At 39.3% G+C, this 25,485-nt stretch overlaps 1 protein-coding gene across 3 annotated transcripts in view; it reads right to left on the bottom strand.

Annotated features, from left to right (window-relative positions):
• Positions 1 to 25,485, bottom strand: part of LOC126191061 (centrosome-associated protein CEP250-like) — a 462,550-nt gene that overhangs the window by 63,688 nt on the left and 373,377 nt on the right. For 2 of the 3 annotated variants that reach the window (XM_049931777.1, XM_049931775.1), the window contains exons 14-15: positions 24,580 to 24,649; positions 23,039 to 23,416 (exon numbers count right to left, since the gene is read on the bottom strand). In XM_049931777.1, coding sequence (XP_049787734.1) covers positions 23,039 to 23,416; positions 24,580 to 24,649 — 448 coding nt within the window. Of the gene's footprint in view, positions 1 to 23,038; positions 23,417 to 23,438; positions 23,766 to 24,579; positions 24,650 to 25,485 lie in introns of those variants that run through there. The other variant, XM_049931778.1, reaches the window with a different exon arrangement.

Raw genomic sequence — 25,485 nt, 5'->3', positions numbered from 1 at the left:
GTTAATTTAAGAATTAACATTACACATACTAATAAGACATAGTAATATTTCTTTCTTCACATGTGGAGTCTTTTGCAATTGACTCCACCAACAGCCAGATCACTAGCAGAGATTGGCAGCCTAAGCCATGTGAGGTGCTGCCAATCTGCATCCTCCAACAGGGAGAGCCTCTGCAGGCAGGGACTGCAACACCCCGCAGAAGGGTTGAATAGGCGTGGACCGGTCACCTCGGTGGCAGTCTGGGTTCAGTCTTGGGGTTGCTCATTTGCTGTTAATGTGGCCTGCTTGTCAGTCATCATTACTTGGTCTTTTGTGACTTCCACATGAACGGACCACCATCTCTAATGACCTCACTGTCGATAGGACATTAACCACTAATGTCCTCCTCCCCTCTGAATGGATTGGATTGGAGTTGCTTTACGGAACACTCTGCTTTTATTGTGGTCTGTTGTGTATCTGGATGCTTCATCTAATAGAGTTAAGTAATATCAAACTGTTGCTTACTAAGTTTTGTTTGCCTCATTGCTCTTTTGTGTTTGAGTGCCACCTCATCCTCATCATTTAGCCTTGGGACAATACAACAGATATACAGGGTGGTTCATTAATAGCGACTGGGCCAAATATCTCACGAAATAAGTATCAAACAAAAAAACTAGGAAGAACGAAACTCGTCTAGCTTGAAGGGGGAAACCAGATGGCGCCATGGTTGGCCCGCTAGATGGCACTGCCATAGGTCAAACAGATATCAACTGCATTTTTTTAAACTAGGAACCCCCATTTTTATTACATATTTGTGTAGTACAGAAATAAATATGAATGTTTTAGTTGGACCACTTTTTTCGCTTTGTGATAGATGGCGCTGTAATAGTCACAAATGTATAAGTAAGTGGTATCACGTAACATTCCAGCAGTGCAGATGGTATTTGCTTCGTGATACATTACCCATGTTAAAATGGACCGTTTACCAATTGTGGAAAAGGTCGATATCGTGTTGATGTATGGCTATTGTGATCAAAATGCCCAATGGGCATGTGCTATGTATGCTGCTCGGTATCCTGGACGACATCATCCAAGTGTCCGGACCATTCGCCTGATAGTTACGTTATTTAAGGAAACAAGAAGTGTTCAGCCACATGTGAATTGCCAACCATGACCTGCAACAAATGATGATGCCCAAGTAGGTGTTTTAGCTGCTGCCACGGCTAATCTGCACATCAGTAGCAGACAAAGTGCACGAGAATCGGGAATCTAAAAAACGTCGGTGTTGAGAATGCTACATCAACATCAACTGCACCTGTACCATATTTCTATGCACCAGGAACTGCATGGTGATGACTTTGAACATCATGTACACTTCTGCCACTGTGCACAAGAGAAATTACGGGACGATGACAGATTTTGTGCACGCGTTCTATTTAGCGACGAAGTGTCATTCACCAACAGTGGTAGTGTAAACCGGCATAATATGCACTATTGGGCAACAGAAAATCCACGATGGCTGCGACAAGTGGAACATCAGTGACCTTGGCGAGTTAATGTATGGTGCAGCATTATGGGAGGAAGGATAATCAGCCCCCATTTTATCGATGGCAATCTAAATGGTGCAATGTATGCTGATTTCCTATGTAATGTCCTACCAATGTTACTACAAGATGTTTCACTGCATGACAGAATGGCGATGTCCTTGTCCAGCATATAGCTCACTTGCAGTTGAAGCGGTATTGAATAGCATATTTCATGACAGGTGGATTGTTCGTCGAAGCACCATACCATGGCCCACACATTCACCAGATCTGACGTCCCCGGATTTCTTTCTATGGGGAAAGTTGACGGATATTTGCTATCGTGATCCACCGACAATGCCTGACAACATGCGTCAGCGCATTGTCAATGCATGTGCGAACATTACGGAAGGCAAACTACTCACTGTAACAGCATGTGTTATCAGAAATGATAAGTTCACAAAGGTACATTCATCGCTTTAGAACAACTGAAATAAAATGTTCAAACATACCTACGTTCTGTATTTTAATTTAAAAAACCTACCTGTTACCAACTGTTTGTCTAAAATTGTGAGCCCTATGTTTGTGACTATTACAGCGCCATCTATCACAAAGCAAAAAAAGTGGTCCAACTAAAACATTCATATTTCTTTACGTACTACATGAATATGTAATAAAAAATGGGTGTTCCTATTTTTTAAAAAACCAGTTGATATCCCTTTGACCTATGGCAGTGCCATCAAGCAGGCCAACCATAGCACCATCTGGTTTCACCCTTCAAGCTAGACAAGTTTCGTTCTTTGTAGTTTTTTTTTTGTTTGTCGCTTATTTCGTGAGATATTTGGCCCGGTCACGATCAATGGACCACCTTGTATATCTATTAGTTCCTCAAGTTTCAACATTTTCTACATCATTTTATGTCTCATTCTAAAATGAGCAATATGTTCTTTATCAAAATAAATATTAAATATTCTAACCATATGACAGACACATTTTTATGGCCTTCACACAGAAACTTTTTGTTTTTGCATCTTTATTTCTTGGAAACTTTGTATGTCCTCTCTTCTTGTTTCTTTCACTGTCCACATTTCTGCTTGCAAGCCCTGTCCTTTCTGCTGAAGGTCCTTGGTTTTCATATTCTTGTGTTGTCATCTTAACTACTATTGTTTGATGGTTTTGAGTAAGGATGTCATTGCATGTTGTCTCAAATAACATACTGTCAAAGTCACAGTTTGGATTTCTAAAGGATTCTGATATTGAGAAGGCTATCTATGCTTACAGTGAAAATGTGCTTAATTCATTATCAAAAAATTGCAGGCAACTGGTATATTTTGTGATCTGTCAAAGGCATTTGACTGCGTAAATCACAATATCCTTTTAATAAGTAAATTAGAATATTATAGGGTAACAGGAAATGCTGCAAAATGGTTCAAATCTTATATCTCTGGCAGGAAACAAAAGGTGTTATTAGGAAAGAGACATGTATCAAGCTATCAGGCATCATCCAACTGGGAACTAATTACATGTGGGGTCCCACAAGGTTCCATTTTAGGGCCCTTACTTTTTCTTGTGTATATCAATAACCTTTCATCAGTAACATTACCAGATGCCAAGTTCGTTTTGTTTGCCAATAATACAAACATTGCAATAAATAGCAAATCAAGTGTAGTCTTAGAAAGATCAGCTAATAAAATATTTGTGGACATTAAACTTGTAAGGGGTGTCCCACGAGTATATGTCTAACATATGATGACATGCAGATAGAAGAAGTGGACAGTGTTAAATTCTTGGGATTACAGCTTGATAATAAATTCAACTGGGATGAGCACACCACATTTGGGAAACCCCCAGAACTTCATCTACTCTGTCTTGTATAACCATCTCTTAGCAGCATAAGACTGAACCAAGATTGTCCTCGCTCCCCAGCTTGACACTTTATTGTGCAATCATGCTAACTGATTATGTACCAAATTCTGGAAAAAGATATCTTTTGGACCTTGAAATTCAATTTTTTTTTCTCTTCTCATGCAGAAAATCGTGTTTTCTATTTTGAAATGATGAAGTTGTGTCCATAAATGAACACAACTATAGTGTAGCAAGCCTGTATTCTTCAGAGTCTGTTTCAATTTATGATTATTTTGTGTCATAAATTGCAGAAGTTTAGAAATTGCCACCATACCAAAGAAACTGTTTACTTTTGTTATAGCAACTGAAAAAAAAGCCAGGATACAGCACTTCCTGTCACACTTGACAATGCTAAGCTTGCAGTATAGTAGACTCATAGTTAATTTATTTCTAGAAATGCATTAGACTTTTGCAGTGGATAAAAATTTTACACCTCAGAATCAAGGAGACAGATAGCACTTCCTCCCTCCTCCCCTCACCTTTTCCATTTGAGTACATCTGTGAATGTAAAACAAATAATTTTTACAAAATTGTTAAGGCTTTCGTGGCCACTTGTTGACAAACTGCCTATTTGCTTCTGTCTCGGGTTCTTCGGCCGACGTTCATCTAATGATTTTTCTGAAGTTTCGCCAGCACGAGTGGCTGGCATTGTCAAAGCTTCACCCTCCATTGCCTGTGGTGAACTGGAGGCGAGCTCGTGGCCGCAGACTATATGTACCTGGCGCGCCAACATCCGAGGGCTTCTCCACGGTCATTTCCGGTGCGGTTCTCCTCTTGCTACCTGCGATGGTCGTTCGCTGCAGTACGGGAAGCCAGGATCCGTTTACCTTAAGGCTTTCCTCTTTCTTGTTGAAATTGTTCGCGTGTTTCAACAAGAAAGAGGAAAGCCTTAAGGTAAACGGATCCTGGCTTCCCGTACTGCAGCGAACGACCGTCGCAGGTAGCAAGGGGAGAACCGCTCCGGAAATGACCGCGGAGAAGCCCTCGGACGTTGGCGCGCCAGGTACATATAGTCTGCGGCCGCGAGCTCGCCTCCAGTTCACCACCGGCAATGGAGGGTGAAGCGTTGACAATGCCAGCCACTCATGCTGGCGAAACGTCAGAAAAATCATTAGATGAACGTCGGCCGAAGAACCTGAGACAGAAGCAAATAGGCAGTTTGTCAAATAATTTTTGTTGACAATTTTGTGGTGAAAGTTTTTAATAATGCACAGCTGACACCAGAGTCAAACAAAACATGTAAATACAGCTCCTGTGTCAATCTGTGACATCTGAAATGTGGTTTAATGAAGGAGAACTGCCATGAGGATAATTTTCAAAAATTTGAAACTATATGTAATTTATCTTAGTCACCCATTTATTCCCATGCTTTACAGAAGCTTGAAACTTAGCGCACAGTTCAATGCGAGACACCTATAACAGTTGTTCAATGCGAGACGCCTATAACAGTTTCCACAACGAAACTTTGTCTCAAAACCTGGCAGAAAATCCAAAGAGATTCTGGCCGTATGTGAAGTATGTTAGTGGCAAGAAACAATTCATGCCTTCTCTGTGCGATAACAATGGGGATACTATTGAAGACAGTGCTGCCAAAGCAGATTTACTAAACATAGCCTTCCAAAATGCCTTCACAAAAAAAGACGAAGTAAATATTCCAGAATTCGAATCGAGAACAGCTGCCAACATGAGTAACGTAGAAGTAAATATTCCCGGAGTAGTGAAGCAACTCAAATCACTTAATAAAAGCAAGTCTTCTGGTCCAGACTGTATACCAATTAGGTTCCTTTCAGAGTATGCTGATGCATTAGCTCCATACTTAACAATCATATACAACCATTCACTCGAAGAAAGATCTGTATCCAAAGACTGGACAGTTGCACAGGTCACACCAATATTCAAGAAAGGTAGTAGGAGTAATCCACTAAATTACAAGCCCATATCGTTAACATCGATATGCAGCAGCATTTTAGAACATATATTGTGTTCAAACATTATGAATTACCTCAAAGGAAATGGTCTATTGATACACAGTCAACATGGGTTTAGAAAACATTGTTCCTGTGAAACACAACTAGCTCTTTATTCACATGAAGTGCTGAGTGCTATTGACAAGGGATTTCAGATCGATTCCATATTACTGGATTTCCAGAAGACTTTTGACACTTTACCACACAAGCAGCTCGTAGCAAAATTGCGTGCTTATGGAATATCGTCTCAGTTATGTGACTGGATCTGTGATTTCCTGTCAGAGAGGTCACCATTCGTAGTAACTGATGGAAAGCCATCGAGTAAAACAGAAGTGATTTCAGGTGTTCCCCAAGGTAGTGTTATAGGCCCTTTGCTGTTCCTTATCTATATAAACGATTTGGGAGACGATATGAGGAGCCATCTTCATTTGTTTGAAGATGACACTGTCGGTTATCGACTAATAAAGTCATCAGAAGATCAAAACAAACTGCAAAACGATTTAGAAAAAAATATCTGAATGGCGTGAAAAGTGCAGTTGACCCTAAATACTGAAAAGTGTGAGGTCATCCACATGAGTGCTGAAAGGAACTCGTTAAACTTCGGTTACACAATAAATCAGTCTAATCTAAAAGCCGTAAATTCAACTATATACCTAGGTATTACAATTATGAACAACTTAAATTGGAAAGAACACATAGAAAATGTTGTGGGGAAGGCTAACCAAAGGCTGCGTTTTATTGGCAGGACACCTAGAAAACGGAACAGATCTACTAAGGAGACTGCCTCCGCTTGTCCGTCCTCTTTTAGAATACTGCTGCATGGTGTGGGATCCTTACCAGGTAGAACTGACAGAGTACATTGAAAAAGTTCAGAGAAAGGCAGCACATTTTGTATTATCACGAAATATGGAGAGAGTGTCACAGAAATGATACAGGATTTGGGCTGGAAATCATTAAAAGAAATGCATTTTTCATTGCGACGGAATCTTCTCACAAAATTCCAATCACCAACTTTCTCCTCCGAATGCAAAAATATTTTGTTGACACCGACCTACATAGGGTGGAACGATCACCACAATAAAATAAGGGAAATCAGAGCTCATACGGAAAGATAAAGGAGGTCATTCTTTCTGCGCGCTATACGAGATTGGAATAATAGAGAATTGTGAAGGTGGTTTGATGAACCCTCTGCCAGGCACTTAAATGTGATTTGCAGAGCATCCATGTAGATGTAGATGTAGATGTAGATGCTTTGAAAATACTAGACAATCATGAATACATATTACTGACTGAAATTCTACAAAAAAATCTGAGCAGTTCAGCAATGAGACTCGTGTATAGCGTGTTTGGAAGAGTGTTCAGCAACTGGGTGGTCCAGTTGTTGCTCGGCCACAGTTTGTCGGTGGACATTAATGTGGACAGACAGCTTGTTGGTTATCATGCCCACATAGAATGCAGTACAGTGGTTGCAGCTTAGTTGTAGATCACATGACTGGTTTCACAGGTAGCCCTGCCTTTGATGGTATAGGTGATGTTTGTGACCAGACTGGAGTAGGTAGTGGTGGGAGGATGTATGGGACAGGTCTTTCATCTAGGTTTGTTAAAAGGATATGAGCCATGAGGTAAGGGGTCGGGAGCAGGGGTTGTGTAGGGAGGGATGAGTATATTGTGTAGGTTTGGTGGATGGCAGAACACCACTGTTGGAGGGTTGGAAAGAATAGTGCGTAGTGCGCAGGACATTTCTCATCTCAAAGCATGACGAGAGGTAATCGAAACCTTGGTGGAGAATGTAATTCAGTTGCTCAGTCCTGGGTGGTACTGAGTTACAATGGGAATATTCCTCTGTGGCCCAATGGTGAGACTCCGGGAGGTTGTGAGTGACTGGAAAGATAAGGCACAGGAGATTTGTTTTTATACAAGGTTGGGAGGATAATTATGGTCTGTAAAGGCCTCAGTAAGATCCTCAGTATATTTCAGGAGGGACTGATGTTCACTGCAGATGCGATGACCATGGGTGGTTAGGCTGTATGGAAGGGACTTTTTGGTATGGAATGGGTCGCAACTGTCAAAGTGGAGGTATTGCTGGTGATTAGTAGGTTTGATATGGACAGAGGTACTGATGTAGCCATCTTTGAAGTGGAGGTCAACATCTAGGAAGATGGCTTGTTGGGTTGAGTCGGACCAGGTGAAACAAATGGGTGAGGATCTGTTGAGGTTCTGGAGGAATGTGGATAGGGTATCCTCACCCTTGATTATTTGTATTTTTCATTAGGCTTCCACTATCAGTGCTATTGAAATACTGTTTGCCAACTTTGGGTTATTTAACAACTGAGTGTTTTCTTTGTGGTTATTTCCATGTGTGTCTGTGCTTTATGTACTGTCACCATATATAAACCATTAGATCATCAAAATCTTAAAATGGTTGGAGGGCCCCGCCCATAATGCTCCAAACATTCTCAACTGGGGAGAGATCCATGACCTTGCTGGCTGAGGTAGGGTTTGGCAAGCATGAACTCAAGTAGTTGAAACTCTTGTTGTGTGCAGGTGGGCATAATCTTGCTGAAATATAAGCCCAAGATGGGTTGCCATGAAGGGCAACAAAATGGGGCATAGAATATTGTTAACATACCGCTGTGCTGTAAGGGTGTAGAGGATGAGAACTAACCAGGTCCTGTTACGAAAAGAAATGGCACCCCAGACCATCACTCCTGGTTGTCGGATCATATGGCAAGCAACAGTTGGATTGGTATCCCACCACTACCTGGGGCATCTCCAGATAAGCTTCGGCCCAGAATCTTATTGCCTGGAGTAGAATTGTCTTCAGTGATGATTCTTGCTTTGAACTGAGACCTAAAGACTATCACTAACCATACAGCCCAACAACCAGGAGTGATGGTCTAGCAGAACCCCTTTGGTTGTCATCCACACAGAGCACTATATTGACAATATTCTACACCTGTATGGTTGCCCTTCAAGGCAAGCCATCCTGGTCTTAACTTTCAGCAATATAGCACCAGCTCACAAATGCTTGCCAAATCCAGTTTGGCCTGCAAGGTCACCAGATCTCTCCCCTACTGAAAACATTTGGAGCATTATGAGCAGGGCCCTCCAACAAGTTCTGGATTTTAACAGTCTCAGGAGGACATCCAACAACTCTGTCAATCAATGCCAAGCTGAATAAATGCTTGCATAAGGGCCAAAGGTGAACCAATGCATTACTGACTTGCTCAATTTCTGAAGATCTTGCTCTTGAAGAAATCATCCAATTTTTCTGAAATTGTAATCATTTGTTTGTCTGTATTTGTACACCACATCTGCTGATTTCCATTCCACTCAGATAATTCCTGAGATAGGTCATTTTTTCCCTTTTTCCCCTTAGAGTGTGTACAGAAATGTCTACAACTATACTGGCTGAGTGCATAAATGAATACAGAAGAATTGTCTGCTGTGGAAACAGGCAGTTTCTGAGCATGTTGTATGCCTCATTCAAGTTAGCTAATTACCTGTTACAGCAGACAGTTTATTTGAATCCTTCCAGTTACTACTAGTTTCCCTGAACTCTGGAGATAAGACCGTATCCTTGTATTCCATCACCCTCCTTGACTTAACCTCCATTAATGTACCCTCTTTTTGTTTTATGTACTCATTTAACTTTTTTATTACTTTTATTTTCATTTCTGTCTTTCTCTTTGGTTTCCCATGTCTCCTCCTCCACTTTCCTCCTATTTCTTAATTGTGTTATTCATTCTACTTCTCATTTTTTTCCCCTTAACCTGTCTTTACTTCTCACCCTGCCTCTGGACTGAATCTGACAGTGCTTGTATCTCCCTCTCCATCTTTATTTTCCATGTCATCTCAAAAGGCAAGTCTCTTATCCTGGTGTGTAAGTGAGCTGATAGTCATTTCTGCTATTTCAAAGTCCATCTCCCTTTTTAACTGAACTAACTGTTCTAAAAGCTAGAATATTATTCTGTACTTCTGTATCTGTTTATTGGCAGTTCTTTAAAGTTCACTTCATGAAGGTCAACTCTGGCCAGCCATTTGTCTCCATTTAGTTTTATATTTTTCTTAAATCAATTTGCTTTAGAAACACTCAATTTGTTTGCATAATTCATAAGTATGTCATAATAAAGCTATGTTTCAGTGGCAGCCTCATGAAAATGAGCATGATTTGTGTGATTCTCAGGTATCCACCCAGGTTATGTCATAAATTTTCCACAGTATTTCAGCAAACTGACTCATTGTCATTTCCGGGTCTGTTTGGGTAAGTGTCCTATATATGATGGCCATTGCTCCCTCCATCACTCTACTCCTGCAGTGGTCCATGCAGCTGCCACGGTGGGTGGTGGCAGTGATGGGGGTGGCAACACCCTGCTGTGAACAGTGGCCCCCAGTCTCTGCACCATTGCCATCAGATGTGGACTTCACTGTATGGAAGCACTTTTGCTCTTTCTTGGCCCAGTGCAGGGCCCCATACCCAACTCATTTGTAGGTCACTATCTTTGTAAACTAGATATTCTTGGACACTCATTTCACTGGCTTATTTAATAATGCAATCCCAGAAGGAGGAAGACTGCCTAAGTATATTGATTTTGTTGTAGTCTATAGTCTGACCAGTTTTTATAAAGTAGTCAGCCATGGCTGATTTGGTGGTCTGGTGAAATTCAACAACATAGTGTCTATGTTCACAGCACCTCTCTTCCAGAATGCACACAGTTTCCCCAATGTATACAGGGGATTTAGTAGACCTCTGGTTTACAGTAGACCTACCTAATCCTTTAGTGAACTTTGTAGCTTCAAGGTCTTAGGGGACAGGCATACTACACAATTAACATTGTATCATTCCCAAATTTTGATTGCTTTTCTAACTGTGTTGCTGATGAACAAGATGCACACTAGCAATTTGTGCTCCTCTTTTTCTGGCTGTTGTCTAAACTCGGTCACTTGTCTGTTTGCTGTTGTAACAATTTCCTCAGAATGTTGCCTCCAGGTGCTTGATCTCAGTTGGTAGGCTGTCTTGGTTGCAGATGGATAGCACCCTGTGAACACAAGTGTGTGTAAAATGCCTTCGCATTTGGAGTTGTGGTAACTACCGACGGTGAGTAGATGCACATCAGTGCATGTAAGTTTTCTGTGCACACTGAGTCATACCTTACCATATGGTTTCCATTTCACCAGGACATCAAGAAATGAGGGGATGCAATCCTGTTCCAGTTCCATGGCAAACTGGATGTTGGGGTGATGTAAATTCAGATGATGGAGAAGTTCAAGAAGCTCTCCCATCCATGTGGCCATTGATGAACATGTCATCCACATAATGGTAGAAACCATTTGGTTTTTGTTGGACTTGGTCCAACAACATCTTCTTGAAATCTTCCACGAACAAATTTATCTCCACCAGTGGCAGAGGACATCCCATGCTGACATCATTCATCTGTTCATAACAATTTCCATTGAAGAGTATGTGAGTAGGGGTGAGCACAAACTTGATGATTCTCATAAGGTTGGTCTCAAATTCTTACAGATGTTCTACAAAATGAATGGAATTCTGGATGTGATGTTGGCACTTCCTCACAGATGGACTCATGGGAGCATTCAGGTGTTTTGCCTATCCATACATTGCTGCTCCTATATTGCTTACAATGGGCTGTAGTGAAATGCCTCCTTATGGACTTTTGGCAGCTCAGACAGTTGTGGTGGTGTAGCACCTTATGGTTGAATTTTCTTGACAGTTTTTGCACCAAAGGTACTGTGAATAAATTTGATGGTTCTTTTTTTCTATTTTTCCTATATGCTGTGTCATCAAGAAGTCTATAAATTTTCTGTTTGTACTGTGGGCACAGAAGCAACGCCACAGTGTTCCCTTTGTCAGAAGGAAGGATGACCAAACCTTGTCACCTGGCCACTCTTCCTGTCTTTGAAATGTTTCTCTTTGGTAGTGCAGATCTGGTGCTGTTGCACCACTGCTATATGGGCTGCCATGGTACTGCTCCACCTTGATTGTACAGACTGATAAAAGTCAATAAGAGGGCATCTTGCTGCTGGCAATAGTCAGCAATATAGGCGCAGCTACATTTGGCTTGGCCAAACATCTGACTGCTCTCCTGGGCCCATCTGTGGGGAAATGATAACATCATACCTATAACTCCATTCAGTTTTTACAACATCTGCAAGACTTTGCCCAATGATGGTGTTCTGCTGGTGAATTCTGACAAGTGACCCTCTTCACTAGGGTACCACTAAAGGAATCCAGATTAGAGATTAGATTAGATAAGTTTTTCGTTCCATAGATCCGTGTTGAGGAGATCCTCGTGGATGTGGAACATGTCACAATTTTTTTTTGTTTAAGGAGTTGGCCACTAGTAAGTCTAGAACTGATAAATAGCAATTGTGAAAAGGAAAGCTGCTACTCACCATATAGCGGAGATGCTGAGTCGCAGATGGGCATAATGAAAAGGCTGTCACAAATCAGCTTTTGGTCAGTAAGGCCAATAGGATCTGGCTGAAAGCTAATTAGTGACAGTCTTTTTGGTGTCCCTATCTGCGACTCAGTATCTCCACTAAATGGTGAGTAGCAACTTTCCTTTTCACAATATTATTACATTCAATCCCGGATTTTCCATTGAACTGATAAATAAGAAATTTGAGACCAACCTCATGAGGTTTTCCGAGTGCACGATCGCTTCAACTTCTTCATGTTTGATGGATATTATTTTGAACAGAAGGACATTATCACCATGGGGTGCCTCTGTTGCCAGTTGTGGTGAATTTATTTATGGAAGATTTAAAAGAGAAGACATTGGAACAAGTCCAACAAGAACCAACCTGTTTCTGCTGTTATGTGAATGAAACATTCATAATTTTCCCATGTGGACTTGACAGCTTAGAGGAATTTTACCATCACCTCAATTCACTTCACACCAACATACTGTTTAGCACGGAGATGGAATGGGATGACGCCCTCACATTTCTTAATGTCCTGGTGAGACGGAAACCAGATGGTACATTGTGACACTGTGTGTACAAGAAGCCTACACAAACTGATCTGTATCTACATGTGTCCAACAATCACAACTCACAGCATTATGGCGTTTCAACAAGACAGCCTTCCACCTGAGTTGACACACTTGGAGACAACATTCCAAAGCAACAGGAACAGCAATAATCAGATAAGTCACACTTCTAAGTCAGCAGACTTTGGAATGACTGTCAAATGTGTATTTTGCCCATCCCCTAGGATCTCAATAATACTAGGTTTAGTAAAGGATTACCTAGGGCATTGTAAACGAGGGACCTAACAAATCCCCTGCCACTGCACCGAGGCATACATTGGGGAAACTGCACATATAGTAAAGAGAGGTACTTTGAACATACTCAATAAACTGAATTACTCCAGACCTCAAAATCAGCCATTGCTGACCACAGAATAATTGGTGATAATATATATTACAACAAAACCAAGATGATAGGAAATCTTACTCCTTCTGGGAATGCATAATTAAAATTGAAATTAGATGCCAAAACAGTCTAATCAACAAAGATAGTGAGGTATGGTATTCTGTACTCAGCCAAGAAAAAGCAAATTGTCCCCACCCAGTGAGGTCTGCACCCAGCAGTGTCAGCATAGACACTGAAGGTTGCTGTTCACAGCTACAAGCCACCACCACCACCACCACCACCATCACTAACAACACTAACATTAACCACTGCAGCTGATGCACAGGTTGCTACAGGAGCAGAGTAATGGAGTGGGTAATGACCAACATACATAGGACGTTGGCCCAAATAGAGAAGCAGCCACCAAGAACCACCTGAAGGTGGCTACAAATCTGTTTAATGGAGTATCGTAGGGAATGCACAATGTGACCCAGCTGAAATCCTGAGAATTCTACAAGTTAAAAATAAACTGGGAAAACACTGTATTGCATATGAACATGACTGCTCACTCATTGCTTTGCAATTGAGCATTTGCAAGAAAATGTAGTGAACAGTTGTAGTGTAAGCAGTCTACTGTCTTCTAATAAATGATCACATGTTAGTTCTGTTTGTATCTTTAAAACAATACAAGTATAACTGAAGTGGCAGCAGCTTTTCTGAAAGTAACATGTTCCTTTCTAATTTATTTGATCATATTTAGCCAAGACAAGCATGAACAGCAATAAGGAGTATAGTAATAGTTATTTTTAATATAATGCACACACAGTTTCAATGATTTACTTGTCTTTTAATGACATAAACTTTGACATGTTCAACATCCCTGAAACTTTAACATGCTGCATTGTCACTAGAGATTTTATTTTTTATGTTAATGACAAGAGGCAATGTGGTTGAGACAGAAACTTTAATGTGAAAGAAAGACATGCCAGTAAAGTCACAGCAAATAAAGATTTTTTTTCAAAAGAGTTTTCACTAGGAAAATTATGTGAACCATATTATATGGTCGATTATTCCATTATCATATATGAGGTGCTTTCAGCAATGTGCTCCAAAAGACATTCATTGTGGTGTGTGGAATGTAAACACTGAAATGAAATGCAAATAAGGAGAAGGGTCAGTCCGTATTACTTGGAGAGTGGCCTCTGGTCAGTGGTGGCAAACACCACTGTGCAAGCAGAGACGGATTGTGGAGTGGTCCTGCAGGCAAGGCAGGTGAGATGGGACTGTGTTTGTACTCTGTATGTGTGCTGACAACAGGTCTGTGGTGTGCCAGGGAAGGCATGTGGACTGAGGGTTGCCACTGTGGACAAAGAAGACTGGACGTGGTTATCAACTACATTGGACAGATATATGGTATGTCAACCTTGGAACTTTTGAGGCATTGTGACCATTTGAGCAGGGAGTTTTGGGTTTATGTCTCACTAAAGGAAGTGGTCATCCTGAAAAGTATGGTAGAACTGTGTTACAAACATGTTTATGAAGAAGTGTGATGGGATACTGAGAATGTCATTGATCTAAAGGCTCTTGAAAAAAGTTTTCTTGTGGTGAAATGTGAGAGGTACCTTCTTGATGTTGAGGCCAGATATAGGCGGCATGAGAACTTTTGAGAAATGACTGGTCAAACGGATGGGTAACTGTAAGTAATTATTTGTCATATGTTCTTATAAACTGGTTCACTGTGGAACAATTGTACAGCAATAACAAGTATTTGTTTTTAATGAAACCTGTCATATTTGACTAAGTCTCCTCAAATTATTATCTGTAAGTTTAACATTTTTTTGTAATTTTAAAAGGTTAAAATTTTCTTATATTTTTTGGAAAAAATTGAGTACACAAGGTGTTGATGGACATTATGAATAAACAGTAATACCTGTATACTGGTAAAGGAAGGCTTCATACTTGTATCTGTGAAAACTGATAAAGGGTCTTGAAACTAATTACTTATTTTTATAAGCTTTTTTCAAAGGTTTGTTTATGAAATATTAATTTTGTTTAAATTGTTGTGTAGTTTTGTTTTAGCAACATGGTGTGCCAAGAGATCCCTGTGCTTAATGATGAGAAAAAGAAAAATACAATGTATGAACTTCAAATTGAAAGTGAGGATCCACAAGGAAATGTTGAAGATCTGATGCAGCAGCTATGGGATGCAGCTGACCGTACAGTAAACATCACGACGAAGTGGATAGGTGTGGTGAGTGCAGCCATCTCCACTGTGGTAGCTGCCTTGGATAAGACTGAAAGTAAGTTGGCCTTTTTCATATCTTGTGAACCATCTCATAGACAGGCCAAAAGATTGCTGGAATCACATCAGAGACTTGCAGGCAGTTAATTGAGACTCAGAACAGAAAAGTAAAATTCAGAATTTATTGAATGTGACTGATGATCACCACGTCTAAGTTTTTAAGGTTTTAGAAGGTGAACACCACGTCTAAGTTTTTAAGGTTTTAGAAGGTACTAGTGAAGCAGATGAAATCAATTTGCAGTCCCAAAAATAAGGGACTACTCTGTTGGATTGTTCTACATCATATCAGTTCACTAAACTTCCAAATTTATTTGTACCAGTGTCACAAAAGATAGGTAAAAATGAGATGAAATGATTGTGTAGCATTGATGGCCAGGAGGCTTCATCTGGGGAAGTTCAACCATTGGGTGCAAGTCTTATTTCAGGTGATGCCACATTGGGCAACTTGCAATGGCGGTGATGAAATGATGATGACAGCACAACATCCAGTCTAAGAGCAGGGAAGTCTCCAACCCGGCCATGAATTTAACCCAGGCCCACTGCATGGTAGGGAAACGCATTACCACTCAGCTAAGCAGGCACACACAAAAGATAGGTATTATGTTGAAAGAACCACTTCCACAATCGAAAAGACATTAAGGTCTCTTGTGAAAATGGTGGAATTGAGTAAGGTATATAATGTGGGTGGTAGTTATGTTTTAAAAATATTGTATCCATTAGGTAAGGGAATATTCTGCGATACATTTCATCAGATTATTCAACAAAAGGGTCCTTTTAAAAAATTACAAGAAATAATTAGTAAGGAATATGTTCCCAAAAGGCTAATGAATGACCTTCACATTCATTTATTCATGGATTCATAGTGAAGATGAGACTTTGCCTAATTACGTACATGATATCGGTATGTTGGCTAAGGCATTGTGTAGATGCCATAAGGAATAGCAAGTGATGCATAATTGTTGGGATAAATTGAAGGGGGTAGACAAGAAAAATAACTAGGGAGCAGAGTAAGGATCACAAGAGCTTGCTGTCAATCAGTGCAGTAAAATAATCACTGGTAAAAATAATAAGTTGTTGGAAAAATAATAAGTTGCCACTTGTTTGCGCTCATGTAAATAAAGACTCAGTCTGTGCACTGAATGATTCAGGAAGTTATGTCTCCATAATGGAAGTCCAAAGGTATAAGGCAAATATTGGGGTTTGTAAGCTTCCAAGGTTATGTTAGATTAAAGTGAGAAGTGAGGCAGCAGGAAATTCAGGACTGAAGATAATCACAGAGATTGTAGTGAAGATTGGTATACAGATGCCTTTATAGAAATCTCTGTTGGTTGCTGAAATGAATTGATACTAGACTATGACTTGTTGCAAAAGGGGGGCAGGGTTACTTTGTGATGGGGTGGCAAGGAAGTTTTCATCTAAGTTCTACCTGGGAAAGACGAATTCGCTTTGTGGCCATATTGCTAATTAACGTATCCATAAGGCACAAGCAGCCCAGAATTTGTTACTCGAGCAGGTTGATGTAGGGAAACTGCCACCATAGAAACTGGAAGTGTGTGGTAACTTACTAGAAGTATATAGCAATGTACAGACTCAAAGGTTAGGTATGAACAACCAGGTTAAATATCAAATAAAGCTTATGAATCAGGACCTGGGTAACAAATGCCAAATATATTGTTGCCCCCAAAAACAAAGCACTGAAAAAGATTGTACGTTTGTCATTGCAACAAGGGGTTATTGAAACCTCTAAATCAACTTATGTTTCAGCCACGTTTTTGGTTCTGTAAACCTGGGAGGAAGGGGGCAGGGGGAGGGGAGGTTGGACAGCTGGTGGACTACAGGCATCTAAATAAGAAGGTTAATTTATAGTCAGTGCTGCTTCCTGATTTGCATAACTGTTTTGCCTGGTTAAAGGGGGCTAAGTATTTTACTATTTTTGACTTAAACCAGGTATACTATCAGATTTCTCTGACTGAAGAGTCGAAGGCAGTCACTGCATGTGGACTGAATGGAATCTTTTTGAATTCCAAAGGGTTCCATTTTGGTTGGTAGCAGGCGCTCCTGTGCTCTCCCAATTATTTTATTTTGTATTTGGGGACTTAAAATTTAAATTTTTATATAATTACTTAGATGATATAATTATTTATAGTGCTTCTTTAGAAGAACACATGGATCACAGAGATCAGATGCTTCAGCATTTAAGAGAAGCATACCTTACAATGAAATCATCAAAGTTTAGTTTAGCACACTCCCTGGCTTTATTCTTAGGTTGTACCATCTCAGGGAAGAGAGTGCAGATTGATCAGGTAAAAACGCACTCCATTTCTATGTTTCCTTCACCTGAAACTGCTAAAGGTGTTGCTAGGCTTATACGGATGATAACATTTTTAGAGAATTTGTTCCTAACTTTAGCCAGTTAGCAGTACCTGTCAGAGAACTGTGAAGAAAAGGCCAGAAATTTCATTGGATGGATCCAAAACAAGCTGTCTTTGAAGGGCTGAAGAAGGCACTTATGAACACTCAAGTGTTGGTAGGTCTGGATTTCGAGAAACCGTTTATCTGTCAGACTGATGTGTCTATGACCAGAGTGGCTGCTGTTCTTTTGCAAGAAGAAAATGGGGAACATGTAACAACAGAACATGCCTCTAGGGCATTGTCTGAAATAGAAGCCTATTATTCAGTGTACAAATTGAAAGCTTTATTGGTCTTATTTGCAGTAGAGAAGTTCCACTTCTATCTGGAGCACAAAAGTTGTACACTTGAAACTGACAATCAGGTGCTGAGATGGGTTCTGGAAGACCCACATACAGCTGGAAGAATTCCTCTGTATGTGGTATGCTTGTCACCAATTAGGGTATGGATATATGGATATATGAAAGTTATTGGGACAATGCCAAGTTTGTAAAATCAGTAAAGCAAGTAATGGCAGGCCACAGGGGTGCATATTCTGGGCCTTTTACGATGATCTTGGAAGGTTGGTTGGTTGGTTGATTTGGCAGAGGGGACCAAACAGCGAGATCATTGGTTCAAAATGGTTCAAATGGCTCTGAGCACTATGGGACTTAACATCTGTGGTCATCAGTCCCCTAGAACTTAGAACTACTTAAACCTAACTAACCTAAGGACATCACACACATCCATGCCCGAGGCAGGATTCGAACCTGCGACCGTAGCAGTCGAGCGGTTCCGGACTGAGTGCCTAGAACCGCTAGACCACCGCGGCCGGCGAGATCATTGGTCCCATCAGATTAGGGAGGGATGGGGAAGGAAGTTGGCCATGCCCTTTCAAAGGAACCATCCTGGCATTAGCCTGAAGCAATTTAGGGAAATCACGGAAAACCTAAATCAGGATGGCCGGACACGGGTTTGAACCGTCATCCACCCGAACGCAAGTCCAGTGTGCTAACCACTGCACCACCTCCCTTGGCGATCTTGGAAAGCTAGTAGATACCTATTCGTGGTGGTAGATCGGGTTTCAACATTTGTGTGGCTAGTTCCTACTTGATGCATGATGGCAGACACTAGTATAATGGCCTTAAGAAACAATTCTAGAGAGTGATAATGCTCCTTCATTCCATACAATTTAAATGATATGTTTTAGTAGTCAAACCATTATCCATGTAACCACCACTCCCTATTTACCATAGCCCTCTTTTGTGGAAAGAGTTAGATATAATCTCAAAGCAGCCATTGATTATGTATTATACTCAGGATCAAACATGAAGGTATCAGTCAGTTCCATGGCTATGTTATGTTTTCAAAATCACTAATCTTAAAAGTCATCAAACTTCCACACTCAAGTTCATGCTGGCATATACGATTAATTCTTCCTTGTGTAACCTGTGGGTGATTGATGATTAACTACATGAGAAAAGTGATCCTACGACTATTAAAGAAAATAGGTGAGGTACAACAGCTGCACACAGAAGACCAACAGCTGCACATCACAGAGAGGCTGAGAGGTCAACCTAATAAGACAGCCCATGAGGGTTAAAACTGGGGATAAGGATTATATCAGAAATTTTTGTGCAGCAAGTCAGGAGGCTTATAGTGTAACAAGTAAAATGTTGCTCAGATTTGTAGGTCCATCTGTAAGTCATTAGACTTGTATTCCCCAGTCTCTCTCTTGGTACATGATGCCATCTCAACAAAGCTCTACAGTGTGCTATGAAGTAAACTTTATGGTGCAACCTGTGTAGTTTCTCAAATTTTTTGTGTATTTGTATGCGTGTTATGTTTGCATTTATATGATCTTATTATGTAGTTTAAAGAAAAGGAAAAAAAGGCTACTCAGCATTGTCTGGACACCTCTGCTCTGAACTGTAATGCACCATAGATGAAGTCTGAATCAACCCCAGAAGAAGGGGGAGGAAGTTTAAGGGGGGGAAGAATAAACCATGTTACTCGTATCTGAAGCATCTCCAATCTCCAACAACATTCTCCAAAAGATATTCACTGTGGACTGTGGGATATAATCAGTGGATTGAGGCATGAGCAAGGAGAGAGGTCAGTCAGTATTGTGCGGAGAGTGTCTCTGGTCAGTGACGGCAAGTACCACTGCACACACATTGAGAAAGGAGTGTGAAGTGGGCCTGCAGGTGAGATGGAGGAGACATGACAGTGTTTGAACTCTGTAAGGATGCTGACAATGGTTTCATGGTGTGTTGAGAAGGCATACAGACCATGAAATGGTTGTTGACTACATTGGACAGATATATGGTATGCCAGCCTTGGAACTATTGAGGCATTGTGACCATTCAAGCAGGTAGTTCCAGGTTTAAGTCTCCCTAAAGAAAGTTGTCACAGTGAAAAGTGCAGCAGAACTGTGTGAAAAATGTGTTTCTGTTAGAACAGTGGTGGGATACTGAGACTGCCATTGATCTAAGGGTTTTCGGAAAAGATTTGAGACTTGTACATTCATTTACTCAACCTTCAATCTGATGATACTTGGCGGTACCGCAAACTCACTTGTATATTGCAGTGAATTTCTAGAGGTACCTTGTTGATGTTAAGGACAGATGTAGGTGGCATGAGTGGTTCTGAGAAGTGATGAATCACAGGGACGGGTAACTAAGCAATTATTTGATGTATATATTTGTAAATTGGTTCACTGTGGAACAACTGTCAAGCAGTAACTAGTGTTTGTTTTCAATGAAACCTATTTTATTTGACTGATTGTGCTCAAATTATAATCTGTAAGTTTAAAATTCTTTGTGATTTTAAAAGGTTAGAACTTTCTAATACGTTTTAGAAAATTCAAGCACACAAGATGTTAATGGACATGATGAAGAAACAGTAATACCTCTACACTGATAGAGGAAGGCTTCATATTTGTATCTGTGAAAAACTGTTAAAAGGACTCAAGATTAATTACTTATTTTAAGAAACTTTTTTAAAAGTATGTTTACGAAATATTAATTTGAAGTATGATGACCAAATACTTGGTAGGGCACAGTTTGACTGTTATTTTTATTTGTTGGGCTACTGTTGCTAAAGTTTCTTTTGGCTTTCAGTAGACCACCAGCACATTCCACTCCCCACAGATCCACACCTCTAGCCCCTTTTTTATGTTTTCAGGATTATTATCAACAAATGATTGTCAGTTCAAGCGAGACACAATTCTGATTTTCATACTGACAAGATTTTATATAGTTTCATATTAGTCTGCTCACTTAACTAACTAAATAGAATCACAACTGATTTCAAAAGCCAAGAATGGGGCTGGAGTATGTCCTAATGCTTTTAGCATGTATCTTTTTAAAAATCATAACTTTGTAACAATGAATGTAATAAATTTGAATGAAATGCCTTGTGATAAGTTCTAATGTGGTTTGTTGAATCAAAAAACTGTTTTTACAACTGTATTATAAATAATTTGTTTACAAAATATTGTTTGTACAGGGTCATCATTCATTCAAAGGTATTGTACAGGCTATTGTTATACATAATTTGCTTATTTTGATATGTTTTTATACACCCAGGCACAAAAAATCTACTTCACAATCTGAAAATCATCAAGACATTTCTTGGTGGCACACTTTCCATCCCGGATCTTACTGATATGAGTACATACTTGTCAGGAGTGACATTTTTCACAGATGAATTTTTCTAAGTCTGCTTAGATCAAGACCTGGAGGTGGACCAGTTTCTTGACATTTGTTGCCTAGTGCTGCAAATGAAATCCTGAACTCTAAAAGAGAATAAACTTCATTTTTCTCTCCCAAATTTCTCATCCCATAATAATCACAAATACAATAATGATGCATGCAAGAACACATGGGAAAAAAACATCTTTTTTCGGCATTTGAATTGTATTGTATTCTGTTAAAAGTATTAAAAAATCATTTAATTTGATTTGTCTTCTCCTACATCACAGACAAGTTTACCATCTCAAAACTGCACATGTGCAACTAGAGGGCCAGCAAAGACATAAGTAGCCAGAAAAGATGGTATGGAATATCATATGTGGAGACAGTATAGAAAGTGCTGTTGTGAAACACAGATAGATCAGAACCAAAAAAATAGGTTCTAGTACAATACAGACATCCTTTCTCCAACCACCTACATCATTCTCAACAGAGGGCACCAAGTGTAAATGCAGCTAAAATCCCACATGCCAGACAAACAATGGTGGTTGATTAACTTTGACACCTGAAGTCCTTATCACTTTCTCTTTTCTGGGTATTAAACCTTATAGAACATGTTTAGTGTGCTGTATGTAGGCAGTTCATGTCTGTGTTTATCAACCACTCTCAAAGAGCTATGGAATTTGCCCAACAGGAGGGCACACCATGTCACTGATGCCTTTATTCACAGTGTCTTATTTTGCATTTAAACTTGCATTTCTCCGAGGTGATCACATACCAGATAATGCAGCTAGTGTATGGCAGTGCAGGGTGTACAGGAATGAAATCACAAAAATGAAGAGTTAGTGTCACTGATGTTATTAAATTCATTGCAATGGCATTTATGTAGGGAGGAAGTGGTACATTCAGCATCACTTCCATGATCTGTCAATGTGAATGCCATGTTGCACATGAGAGTGGTATATTTTTTCCGTAATAAATCTCCTGCAGAAAGAATCGTAATATTATGAAATGACATAATGTTGTAGTCTATCTAGGTAAGCAATACAGACCACAATGGGCTAAATGAAGAACGTTTCTGTGGTATAAGAGTTAACTACACAGTACTAAACATTCATCTTGACGCTAATTTGCTTGTATTCAAATTGCATGTTTTTGCATATTCAGTTGTCTTTCTGCTGCAAGACTGGTGGTTTTTAAATTCCTCAAAATGGTGTTGCATTTAGTGTATATCATTCTGGTGAACTGCAAGAGTGATATTCTTCTCTGTTGTGATTTAGCACTTCCTGTCTGTCAACATTGCTGGTCCTACAATACTCTTATGAGTACTGAGTACCCTACCATGATGACTGCAAGAAATAAATTGAATATGCTTTATAGACTTCATTCTGATCGTCCAAAATATGCATGTTATGTTCTATCAATGGAAAACCTTCTCTCACTTTACCTTTTCCTGTAGTAAACATTTACATTCCTCATTATTCTTGTATTCATACATGCACACTGTAACAGTGCTATCAACTAATTTTTGTTTCGCTTTCCAGCTATATAAATCTCAATATAGTTCATACTGTGTTTTATTTGTTTGTTTTCAGACACCCTGAACATACAATTAATCACATGTAAAACTGTAGTACCTTTAAGCATTGAGATTCAGTCTGATGAAGTGTTCCTCTTTTTGTCATTTATTTATTACTTGGGGGATAAGATGAATATTTATAATTTCTATGTTAATTTTTTCAAGAATAGCTATAACATTGGGTGCTAAGGGGCTTTTCACAGTACACAACATTCATTTACGTGGGCTACACATCTAAAAATAAGTAATACTGAAATCTAAGTGAGGATAATAATTTATGATCATGAAAGTGTTATTTTGTATGATTGGGTACAGTTTCTTACCTTTTCCATGATCTGTTTCCGACGTGTTGATTCCTGATGTAACACCTTCTCCCTTTCTGCAGTTATTCTAACACTTTCACGAAGTGCCTCCTCCAGCTCCTCAATTCTGTCATCTTTCTGTCGAACCACCACAACCAGTTCCTCAAGCTCAGCTATGTTTGCATTCTCCTGAAGAGCAGTTTCCAGGGTACCAATTTCTTTCTCCAGTTCAGACACCTTTTGCCCACGTTTCTTGAGTTCTTCCTTAAGTTCTTGAATTTCACTCACTCGATCATCAAAACCATCACTCTTTTCTTCTTTAGCATCTTCCATAACTTCCAAAGCATTTTTGCTGCTGATGTTCAGAATGGTTTCCACAGCCTTGTCCTGCATTTCCACCTATATTTTGTGTTCCAGTGTAGGGATTGAAACTCAAATATGAATTGCAGGAACAAAACAAAAGATACACAAATAGGAGGGGAAACAAAACAAATCATACTGTCAATTAATACAATTCTGATACTGTTGCAAGGACCAAGAAGATGTGTTGAAATAGATGAAGACAATACAGAAAAAGACAGAATCTAAAGCAGAAATGCTTCTGATTACCCAACACCAGCTACCATTGCAAAAATGAATTCTCACATTAAAACATGTTAAAAACTCTACAAAAAGACTCAAACAAGATACAGGATAAAGCAGGAGAGGAAAACTAAAAAAAGCTCTTCAAGAAACCAGCAGGGCCAGGCTATTTCAAATCAAAAAGAAATAAAGAGATGAAAATAGAAGCATTTTAATTGGAATGTAAAGAATGGTGTGGACAGTGTGGTAGAGAGAGAGAGAGAGAAAAAATAAAATCTGTATTAGTAAGTGTTAAAATATTTGCTGGATTGTTAAAAAAAACAATATTAGTAAAGATCTACAGAGATTATCATACATGAATGTCTGATACAGAAGATACATGCATATATTGTAAAGTTAACATTAGTTAAATTCTCATATTTAAGAACATGCATACTAATCACTTTTTCAAATTGCTTTTATCATCATAGAAATTAATATTTCAATTGATATATGACAATATGTTGTACAGAAGATATGTTAGGAAACATCCACATGTAATAAATTATTTAAAATACATTAGTGTAGGAAAGAAGAACTGTTATTGATCCAATTACTGTATAAAATGCAAAGAATGGAAGAAGAACAAATTATATTTTATAAATATCAGTTGTCACATGCACCATAATAAAGTGATTCACATAATATCACAACAGCACACAGTACCAGTATATTTTTAAATTTTCAATTTTTCTCATTCATTATATTAACATGTTTCTGATCCTTTACACAAAATCACCGAAAAAAATTAATTTCAGAATTGATTCACTCCAATATTTAGAAGAATATGTCAAATTAAGGAAAGTCCTGATATAATAGTTATAAAAAAGGAAATAATGTACCTAACTAGATCAAGTCATGAACTAAAAGGGATTGGTAAGTTATAATAGCAAAGTCTCTGAACACATGAATACAAGAAGGCAAAGCGCTACATTGTATACCTCTTCTCTCCTTTCCATTTGTGCACTGGCTTGTTGGCTTCTCAGTTTTGCTTGGGCATTCTTCAGTGCCCTGAAAAAAAAAAAAGATTCAAGTTCAATATTGTCATTCTTCTGCAGTCCTGCACATGTGATAGCACACAATCAATTTATTTTATCGTAATATAAGAACTAACCAAGGCTAAGAACCACAAATGGAACAAAGTCTCTGATTTAAGGACTTCTAAAAATAGAGGAAACAGTACACAAGGACTGCAAAAAATTATTCAATTGAACAAAGGATGAAAAAAATTCTTATGCCCTTGAATCAAGAAACAAAAATGTTGAAGCAATGGAAACAGTTATTACAAATTATAATATTATGTTACTTCTGACTGCTAACATGCACCTTATCTTTCTTCTGACGGAGAAAAATAGATTAGCTGAACTGCTAGCTGAAAATATATTGGGGAGGGGGCAGGGTGAGGGGGGGGGGGGGGAAGTGTCACTACCAATAGGTATAATTTCTATTATTACTGGTGTGGGAAGTAAGACCTTTTTTGGTAAGTTTAATTTCTTTTTTCCAGGCACACTGCTTTAAAAGAGGTCCAGGTAAATCAAGTATCCCACACAAAAGAAACTTGTTTGAATAATCTTATCATGCCAGAATGGAATTTTTACTCTGCAGTGAAGTGTGCACTACTGGCACTACCTGGCAGAGTAAAACTGTGTGCCGGACTGAGACTGAACCTTTGCCTTTTTCTGCCAAATGCTCTACCGTCTGAGCTTCCCAAGCACAGATCATGACCTCTCATTACTGCTTTACTCCCACCAGTACCTCACCTCCTATCTTCCAAACTTCACAGAAATTTGCAAGCCTAGCACTCTTTGAAGAAAGGATATTGCAGAGACATGGCTTAGCCACAGCCA

The sequence above is a fragment of the Schistocerca cancellata genome, chromosome 6 (assembly GCF_023864275.1).
Source record: "Schistocerca cancellata isolate TAMUIC-IGC-003103 chromosome 6, iqSchCanc2.1, whole genome shotgun sequence".
In the NCBI taxonomy this organism is placed as follows: Eukaryota; Metazoa; Arthropoda; class Insecta; order Orthoptera; family Acrididae; genus Schistocerca; species Schistocerca cancellata.
This window is presented reverse-complemented; position numbering and strand designations above follow the sequence as displayed.